The sequence below is a fragment of the Rhincodon typus genome, chromosome 9 (assembly GCF_021869965.1).
Source record: "Rhincodon typus isolate 14 chromosome 9, sRhiTyp1.1, whole genome shotgun sequence".
Classification (NCBI taxonomy): Eukaryota; Metazoa; Chordata; class Chondrichthyes; order Orectolobiformes; family Rhincodontidae; genus Rhincodon; species Rhincodon typus.
Genome location: NC_063340.1, coordinates 10,273,326 through 10,283,490, shown reverse-complemented (window position 1 = coordinate 10,283,490; position 10,165 = coordinate 10,273,326). Strand labels below are relative to the sequence as shown.

The following is a 10,165-nucleotide window of genomic DNA, read 5'->3' as shown; positions in this document are numbered from 1 at the left end:
CCACAGATGCTGCCAGACCTGCTGAGCTTTTCCAGCAACGGGTTGTCTTGTTCCCATAAACTAGTACCTACAGTTAGTGCTACTTTTCAAACACAAGAGCTAAGACAATTTAGATGGAAACAATTATACATGGATTATTTTCTTAACTATAACCTGTAGAAAAGACAAATAAATAACAATTCATTTTGAAAGCAAATTTTCTTTTACTGCTTTATTAGCTTTGGCACATAACATGGGAAATATACCATTTGTCTTCTCTTTCAGTTCAATAAACGCAAGCATAGAAAGTGACAAAACGTAATATGGAAAACCAAGTCACTAACCAAGATTTAAATTTCAAAATCAGAAATAACTGACTCTGTTCTGGAACTGTAAATGTACAAGTTGCACATTTATTGAATTAAAGCCCAACTGAATCATCTGGCCAAATTTTACCCATATGGCAGAGGATGTAAGTATACAAAGGATAAGAATATTAACAATCACTATGAGGTTAGAGCTTCATACAGCGCAAATAAAAATTAATAATGAATATTATTCTTTCAAAGTCTACAAACATGGCATTTGTCAAACCTGGCAAGGAGTTATTAAAACAAACAGTTGGAATGTACACACACTCTGGTAGAATAACTAACTTCAGAAAATTGTTGTTTTATTTTTCAGCAAAACTGACATTAAAATGTCCATGACACAATTTACAGATATAGATAGCAACACTTTCCAATATTACCTTTGGCAATTTCTTTAGTTTTTACTTTAAGTGGCTGGAGTACTCCTCCACTGGAAACCTCAAAAGTGGTACCATACTGCTGTCCAATTGCATTGTCCAAGTAAAACCACTGTTTCTCAAAGGTGATTTTTCTGGAAAGCAAATTTTGAGATCCATCAAGTTCTAAACGGAATATTAAATTCATCCATCGTCATAGCAAAAATCAGTGACATACGTTCAAAGTATTCTTAGAAAATTCCAGATATATTTTAACAGATGTCATGTGAATGGCTGTGGTCCAGACTTATTTCAATCACTCAGAATTAATTATACTCTAGATACCAAAGAAAAGTGTTTGCTTCACCAGGTTAAATAAAATGACAGTTTTAAGGCAGTGGAAATCAAACATTTTCAACTAATTTTGAAGATGTAAATAAAAGATGCTTTTGGGTTAGCACAGCTTAATGGCAGCAAACTGACGCACAATGAAGCACCCTGAAATGTAATATTTTTTCTCCTACTCCAAGTTCCCAGTTTTAGCCACACTGCTGTGGGGAAGCAATGAGCATCTTTCATATCTCTGGATGAAAGCTAGGGTTAAAGGATAGAAGTAAAGCGGTGGTGGGGGGGTGGGGGAGAGAAAACGCGAGAATGGAGCAATAATTGGACTGCTTCAATATCAATTCGTGGCTGTAGGAAGCACAAATTCTCAGATGAGGAGAAAGCTTTTTACACATGTACAAAACGAAAAAGTCTTGTAACTATACTCAGATTTGAATTGGTGTTGTTTTAAACAAAATTTCAAGTTATATCATGCAAGTAAGCAGTTTTTTTTGACAATCAAGCTGTACTGATATTTACAGGGATATACAGAAACAAAAAAAAAACAAGGAGTATGCTATTCTGCCCTTTGAACCTGCTCTGCCATTCAATATGATCATGGCTGATCATCTAACTCAGTATCCTGTTTCCCACCCCATATCCTTTTTGTCCCTTTAGTCCCAAGAACTATGTCTAACTTCTGGAATAAATCCAATATTCTGGCCTCATTGCTTTGTGGCAGAAAGTTCCACAGCATCACCACTTCCTGGGTGAAGACATTTCACCCATCTCAGTTCTAAATGGCTGAACCTGTATCCTTAAGATTGTGACTCCTGGTCCTGTACTCTCCAATCAATAGCAATATTTTTCCTGCATCCGGTCTAGTCCTGCTGGAATCTTATAGGTTTCTATGAGATACCCTCCATTTTAGTAAACTTCAGTAAATATAAACCTAACTGATCCAGCCTCCTTTCACAATGTCAGTGGTGGATAAGTTGTTGGAAGGGATTCTTAGGGACAGGATTTACATGCATTTGGAAAGGCAAAGAATGATTAGGGATAATCAACATGGCTTTGAGCATGGAGAATCTTATCTCACTAACTTGAATGAGTTTTTTTTTGAACAGGTGACAAAGAAGATTGATGAAGGTAGAGTATTAGACATTGTCCCTATGGATTTCAGCAAAGTGTTGGGCAAGGTTCTGCACGGTAGTTTGGTTAGCAAGGTTGATCACATGGAATCCGGGGGAGCTAGCCAATTCGATACAAAATTGCCTTGAAGATAGGAGACAGAGGAAGGTGGTAGTGGGTTGCTTTTCCAGACCGGAGGTCTGTGACCAGTAGTATGCTGCAAGGATCAGTGCTGCATCCACTGCTTTTTGTCATTTATATAAATGATCTGGATAGGAATATCAGAGGTATCACTGGTGGTATAGTGGACAGTGAAGAAGGTTATCAAAGTACAACGAGATCATAATCAGATGGATCATTGGGCTAAGTCATAGAATCCCTACAGTGCGGAAACAGGCCCTTCGGCCCAACAAGTCCACACCGACCCTCAAAGCATCCCATCCAGACCCATTCCCCTATAAACGATCTACTTGACACATCCCTGAACACAATGGGCAATTTAGCACGACCAATCCACCTAATATGCACATCTTTGCGCTGTGGGAGGAAACTGGAGCACCCGGAGGAAACCCAAGCCCGGCAGTGGAATCGAACCTAGGTCCCTGGTGCTGACCCACCGTGCCGCCCCTACTGGCAGATGGTGTTTAATTTACATAAACGTGAGGTGTGGCATTTTGGTCAGGCTAACCAGGGCAGGACTTAGAGGTAATGGTAGGGCCCTGGAGAGTGTTGCCAAACAAAGAGACCTAGGGGTGCAGGTGCATAGTTCCTTGAAAATGGAGTCACAAGCATGGTGAATGCAGCGTTTGGCACGCTTGTTCTCATTGGTTAGTGCATTGAGTATAGGAGTTGGGACGTCATGTTGTGGCTGTACAGGACATTGGTTAGGTCACTTTTAGAATACGGTGTACAATTCTGGTCTCACTGCTAAGAAAGACTTTGTTAAGCTTGAACGGGTGCACAAAAGATTTGAGGATGCTGCCAGGATTGGAAGGTATGAGCTATAGCGACAGGCTGAAAAGGCTGCGGCTATTTTCCCTGGATCATCAGATGCTGAGGTGTCACCCTTAGGTTTATATAATCATGAGGGGCATGGATAGGGTGAATAGCTAAGGTCTTTATCCCGAGGGTTGAGAAGGCCAAAACTAGAGGGCTTAGGTTTAAGGTGAGAGGGGAAGACATAAGAGGGACCCGAGGGACAGAGTTTTTTTTTTTTTTTTTAAAAATGCAGAGGGTGGTGCATGCATGGACAATGGTGCCAGAGAGGTGGAGGAAGCAGGTACAATTACATTTAAAAGGGATCTGGATGGATACATGAATAGCAAGGGTTGAGACGGATATTGGCCAAATTCTAGCAAATGGGACTGGACCAGTTTAGGATACTTGGTTGGCATGGACGAGTTGGCCCGAAGGGTCTCTTTTCATGCTGTATCACTATGATTGATTCTTAGGATGGATCAGTTTTGTAGACCTTCACTATATTCCCTCTATAGCCATACCATTTTGCCCTCAGATAAGGAGATCAAAGCTGCACACAAAACTCTAGAATAGGCTCATCAATGCCCTATACAATTGCACCAAGACATCCCTGCTCCTATATTCAAATCTGCTCATTATGAAGGCCAACATAGCACTTGCCTTCCTGCTGCATCTGCCTACTTACTTTTAGTGACTGGTGTACAAGACACTCAGATCTCATTCCACTACCTGCTCTCCCAATACATTGCCATTACAATAACAATCCGTCTTCTTGCTTTTGCTACTAAAAAGTGGATAAGCTTATGTTTATCCATTTTCTATTTCATCTGCCATGCATTTGCCCACAACTCAGATCAAATCACACTGAAGTATCTCTGCAATCTCAATTCAACTTCCCATCCAGCCTGTTGTTGTTTGTAAACTTGGGAAATGTTACATTTAGTTCCCTCACCTAAATCATTTAATGTTGTGAATAGCCATGGTCCAAGCACTGATCCCTGTGGTACCCCAGTAGTCACTGGCTGCCACTTGAAAAATGAGCAGTTTATTCCTACTGTTTCCTGTCTGCCAAATAGATTTCTGCCCATGTCAGCACATTACCTAAATTCCATTCACTTTAATTCTCCATGCTAATCTCTCAATTTGGAGCTTATTGAAATATATATTCATTTGCCTTACATTTTCTCATTGTGATTTAAGACATTACTTCCATAAATCTACATGAAACTATTTACATCAAAATTTGACAATTTTACTTCGCAAAAGTGGAGTTATAATGTGGCACTGTTATGATTATCAGTCAAATAACTGGAGTGAATAACAAACTTGGTTGCAGGTAGGTATATTAGTTGAACATTTCTTCAGTTTCTGATTTGAGACCTTTTTCTTATAATGATTGTAGCTAATGAAAGCTAATGACTGTACATAAATGTTATCTGAAAAATTCTTGAATGAGAACTGTAAGCTCCCACTTAATTTTCAAATACAAACCCTAAGAAATGGTATAAAAATAATTCAATGGCACATTAGTTTAGCAGCAGTTGAGGTCATGTTTTAACAAACCATCCAATTTCTTCGCTCATCCCTGCCTGGTACAAAGTTACTTGTCACTTAACCCAATCTTCTGCCACACGCATACCACTTGCATCAAGGATGGACTGTGAATTCCACTACATTTCTCCAACAATATTCAGAAGCTGTGCAGATGCACAAATAGTATCCAATCACAATACGCTCCCTCAAAAATAAAGTTTAGTTTATTACAATAACCTCATAAGTGCTGTTTTGTGTCCAAATGCTGTGCGTAATACTTTCCATAGATCATGGTATGACTTGCATTCAGTTATTTACATTCCTGATAAAATTAAATAGCCTAAGCTAAAACACAATGAAATGTCCTTATTTTGTTCAGTCTTATAGCATTCTGGAACCTTAGTCCAATATTAACTATTCAATCTACAACCTACAATGGCTGCACTCCACAGACAATTTCAGCATGCTCCAGATATTGTTATGATTTGGACCAGGATGCCAAATTTCTGTTTCACGTTAGGGATCAGCAGCCTTCTTTTTAAGAAATGTAGACAGAAATCCAGGGGTTATACTAATCGAATAAAGCCTTGCGATTACATGGTTTTGAACAAATAACGATAAAAACTTTGCCATACAATTTCTTCATGTATTGTACATTGTATTCGAGCACTCGGAATTAACGTATGGTCAATGTTGGCAGTTGACTGACCAAACATCCAATAGTACACATCAAATTGCAAAGTCAAACAGAGATCCTGTGAATAAATGCTAACTTATTTTATGTGAATAAATGTTAAATGTGAATAATACTATAAATGCTAAAACATTCCGCTTGCCTTCCCAAATCCCTAGCTGTATTTGTTTAATACAGTCAAGGTGCCATAGCCTTACCAGACCATAGCGCTGCTCTCTCATTAGACAGACAACACTGTTGGTGATTTAACCTGACAGCCAGCATACCTCAAGCAAGGGGTAGAGTTTGAGAAGAGAATCCTTCATGGTAACCTCGGACAGTGTGGGGATTGAGCCTGGGGATCACACTGCTTTGCAATCCAACAGTCCAGCCAATAACGCTCTTCGATTAACATACAAAGACATCAGATCCTTCTGCAACCTCTCCTTATTTCTGTGAATGTTGAAAGTGGTGGATGGAGTATCAAACAGGCTGTTTTGTTCTGGATAGTGTCAGGCTTCCTAAACATTGTTAGAGCTGCACCCATCCAGGTAAATCAAAAGTATTCCATCACCCTCCTGATTTGTACTTTGTACATGGTGGACAAGCATCGGGAGACTGGAAGTGATTTACATGTTGCAGATATACTAGCCTTTGATCGGCTCTTGTAGCCACAGTATATGTGGGGTTGGTCCGTTTCAATCTCTGGAAAGTGATGTTAGCTTGTATGTTGACAGTTGGAGATTTAGCAATGGTAACGCCATTGACATCCAGGGCAACAGTTTAATTCTTGATTACTGGAGGCATTGCCCAGCAATTGTCTGGTGCAACTTATTAGCCCTAACCTGGATGATGTCCAGGTCTTTCTGCATATTGGCAGACTGCTTCAGTTCAGAGGAGTAGTGAATGCACAATGCTCAGAACCAATCAGCGAACATTCCCATTTCCAGCCTTATAATGAAGTCCATTAATGAAGCAGCTGAAGATGATTGGGCGAAAGGCACAACCATTAGGGACTTTTGCAACGATGTCCTTGGACTGAGATGACTGACCTATGTCTTCCTTTGTGCTAGCTATAACTTTAACTAGTGAAGAGAGTTTTCCCCGATAACCATTGACCTTAGTTTTGTTAGGGTTCCTTGATGCCATATTCAGTCAAACGATGCTTTGATGTCAAGGGCTGTCACTTGCACCTCCCCTCGAGTTCAGCTGTTTAGCCTAGGTTTAAACAAAGGCTGTAATGAAGTCAGGAACCAAGTGGCCCTGCTAGAACCCAAACCAAAGTGTTAGTACGCAAATTATTGGTGAGTAAGTGCCACTTGATAGCATTGTTGATGTCCTCTTCCATTGCACTGCAAAAGATTGAGAATAGACTAATAGGGCAGTAATTAGCCAGCTTGAATTAATTTCGCTTTTTGTGGAAAGGACATCCCAAGCAAATTTCCACATTTCTGGGTAGATGAAAACGTGGAAATTGTACCAGTACAGCTTGGCTTAAGCCAATTTGTTTAATTATCCACTACCATTCACAACTAGATGTGGCAGGATTGTAAAGCTTACATCTCTGCTTCTTGCAGTAAATTTTGATGTGGCACATTGTCAAACAACTTCTGGATAGCCAAGTACTGTACAACTACCAGCTTGAGGTGGGTTGGCTCGCCGAGCTGGTTTCTTGTTTTGCAGACGTTTCGTTACCATGCTTGGTAACATCCTCAGTGCAGCCTCCAATGAAGCGTTGGTGTGTTTTCCTGCCTGGTTTTTAAACTCTGGGGTCCATTGAGATGGATTGCCTCACTTCCGGTTTTCCTTCGTAGTGGAACGTATATGGGGTCGAGTTCAATGTGTTTATTAATAGCTGCTTCATGGAGTGCCGCTCCTAGGAATTCTTGTGCCTGTCTCTGCCTAGTCTGTCCCAGGATCTTGCTGTTGTCCCAGTTGAAGTGGTGGTTCTCCTTGTCCATGTGGATTGAGATGATTGAGTATTGGTTGTCTTTCTGTAGCCAGTTGGTGTTCATGTACTCTCGTTGATAGTTTCCTTCCTGTTTGTCCGATGTAGTGTTTCTCGCAATCTCTGCAGGGAATCTTGCAGACGACGTTGGTCCTGTCCATGGTGGGGAGTGGGTCCTTAGCTTTATTTTATCTACGTGACTTGCTACTCTTTTTAAAATGAATTAGTCAAACATGATTTCTCTTCCACAAAAACCAACTCAATTGCCTAAGTGCATCAAGATGTTTGAGTCCCCTGTTTTATCTCCTTATGAACGGATTCCATTATTTTCCCTACAACCCATGTTAGGCTAACTGGCTGGTAGCTGCCAGCTTTCTGCGCATCTCCCTTCTTTCTTGGACATTTATTAAAAATAAACTTGCATTTATACAGAGATAACAAGGTGTAGAGATGGATGAACACAGCAGGCCAAGCAGCAGCAGAGGAGGAGGAAGGCTGATGTTTCAGGCCTAGATAGGCTTGGCCTGTGTTCATCCAGCTCTACACCTTGTTATCTCAGATTCTCCAGCATCTGCAGTTCCTACTATCTCTTGCATTTATACAGTGCCTTCTACAACATTAGGACATCCTGTTAACTATTTTTCATGTGCGGTAATGTCTGGAATGCTTACAGCCAATTTGTGGAGAGAAACCCCATAGGTAACAAATAAAATAACTAAATAGTTTTTTTTTGGTGATGGTGATCACCAACAAACATAGACCAGAACACATTTCTCTGAATTGAACCTTGTGATCTTTAATACCCATCATTCTTACAAGTACAATAACAGCTACTGGACAAATTAAACATCAATAGCACAGGTACAAACAACCACTGGGCATTTCAAACAAACCACATGTTAAATGCAAAACTAACTTTTCTTTTACGTTAATGCAAAAACTGCAGCGATGGTAGCAGAGAAGCAAATTTAGCACAAACGTGATCTAATGGACAATAAAAGATGCATATTGCATAGTATCAACAATATTAGTTTTCCTGGCGTCAGCTCAGTATAACCAAGCCAGAAATTCTTCAGGCATATTACATCCGTGAACCTTTGACGGCACTACATTGTTACAAGACTTCAAGGATGTGAAAGCATTGTAGAGACTGCACAGGGATTAATAACTTCAGTGACGAAGATACATTGGAGAAATTGGGGTTATTTTCCTTGGATAATTAGAAGGTGGACGGGAAATCTGATACTAATGATTAAACGCTTATGTTACTTCTGTTACTACACTTTGTGCGCTTGCATGGCTTTAGAAATCTCCACGCTCCAAGATTTAATGTATCTCGAGCTAAAAACTTTGGCTAAAAGCGTAGGCAACGTGCAGCTCTCTAAACAGGAGGGGGAGCGCTCCTCTGCCCTCACCCCGGGATCAATATTGCGGTGACCTTACCTTCCTCTGTGCACTTGCACGGCTTTAAACACCTCTTCTCTTTTCAGCACCACATGGTCCCCCTCGCTGACAGGCTGGGCCTGGCCGCCGCCGGGAGCCGGCACTTCCACGGGCCCGGACATTAACACGACCACGGCCGCCGCCGCCTCCACACTTTCCTTATCTCCCCTACACCTAGGACAGGCGTCCTTCAATCCATTTCCCCTACCCCTCCGCAGACCGAAAGAAACACAGCCGGGCGGCTGGTGTTGAAGCGACAGCAACAACCACAAGCTGTCGCTGCCGCCACCCGAACGTTAACGGCGCTCGGGCTGACTGTTGAAAGCGTGTGCACGAGGCACCGGAAATGAGGATGGGGGGGGGGAAAGGTAACATGCGCACCACTGCAAACCCTGCCCTCCGCCGTCACCTGAACACACGCATGCGCCTCTGCATTCTGCGCGCTCGCGCTTAACCCAGTTCTCCCCGGAGGACGCAAATGCGTCGCCTCGTGCCCGCTCAACTCCAACGCGCACACGTGCGCGTCACGGAACACGTCCAAATAGCCGCATGCGCATGCGCGTCACTGTTGGTTCCGTCGCTCTACCCATTCATTGCAATCATCGCCCACTTTCCAGCGCCAGCCAATGCGTGCCTCTTTACGTGACACGCCCCTAGGACCACCCCCGCCTTACGACATTACGCCAACATCCCTGCTGGCAACGTTAACGCATTTTAGGCCCCGCTCCGTACGCGTTTGCGTCACACGACGCACGCACGACTTTCTCCCCGCCCCCTTTCCCAGTGCGCACGCGCATTATTGTTCGACCCCCTCCGGAACGCGGGAGTCGGGAACTGTTTGGTGAACGTTTGAACTGATTTGGTGGTTCTGTCCTGTCCGCCTGGTTACTGCATGAAAGACAGCGTCTGTGAATAGGCGGGAGGAGTGGGGAGGGAGATTATCAGAGAGAAGACAGGCCGCTTGTAGCGAAATTTGGAGAGCCGTAACCGTGAGGGTAGTACCTGTGTGAGTAGGGCTAGCCTTTCATCGCCTCCCCCTCCCCCTGCTGTAGGGCCATCATCCACAATGTGCTCCGACTGGAGAGGAGGCAGGAGCTGGAGAGGTGCCAGAGGGGGTCCGGCAGGCGGATGGAGGGGCAGACCCTGGAGAGGGAGAGGAAACTGGGACAAGTCCGGAAGAGGCCGAGGAAGTAAGTCCAGTGAATTGGTTTAGAGCTGGATGAACACTGCAGGCCAAGCAGCATCAGGGAATCAGGAAGGCTGACGTTTCGGGCCTAGACCCTTCTTCAGAAATGGGGGAGGGGAAGGAGGTTCTGAAATAAATAGGGAGAGAGGGGGAGGCGGATAGAAGATGGATAAAGGAGAAGATAGGTGGAGAGGAGACAGACAGGTCAAAGAGGTGGGGATGGAGCCAGTAAAGGTGAGTGTA

General features: G+C 42.9%; 1 protein-coding gene across 2 annotated transcripts in view; it reads right to left on the bottom strand.

Moving 5' to 3' along the window:
• trmt6 (tRNA methyltransferase 6 non-catalytic subunit) overlaps positions 1-9,112 on the bottom strand; it is a 21,715-nt gene extending 12,603 nt beyond the window's left edge. For both annotated transcript variants that reach the window (XM_048601302.1, XM_020521882.2), the window contains exons 1-2: positions 8,737-9,112; positions 731-861 (exon numbers count right to left, since the gene is read on the bottom strand). In XM_048601302.1, coding sequence (XP_048457259.1) covers positions 731-861; positions 8,737-8,858 — 253 coding nt within the window. In that variant the 5' untranslated portion in view covers positions 8,859-9,112. The remainder of the gene's footprint in view (positions 1-730; positions 862-8,736) is intronic.
• Between the last annotated feature and the right edge of the window lie 1,053 nt (positions 9,113-10,165).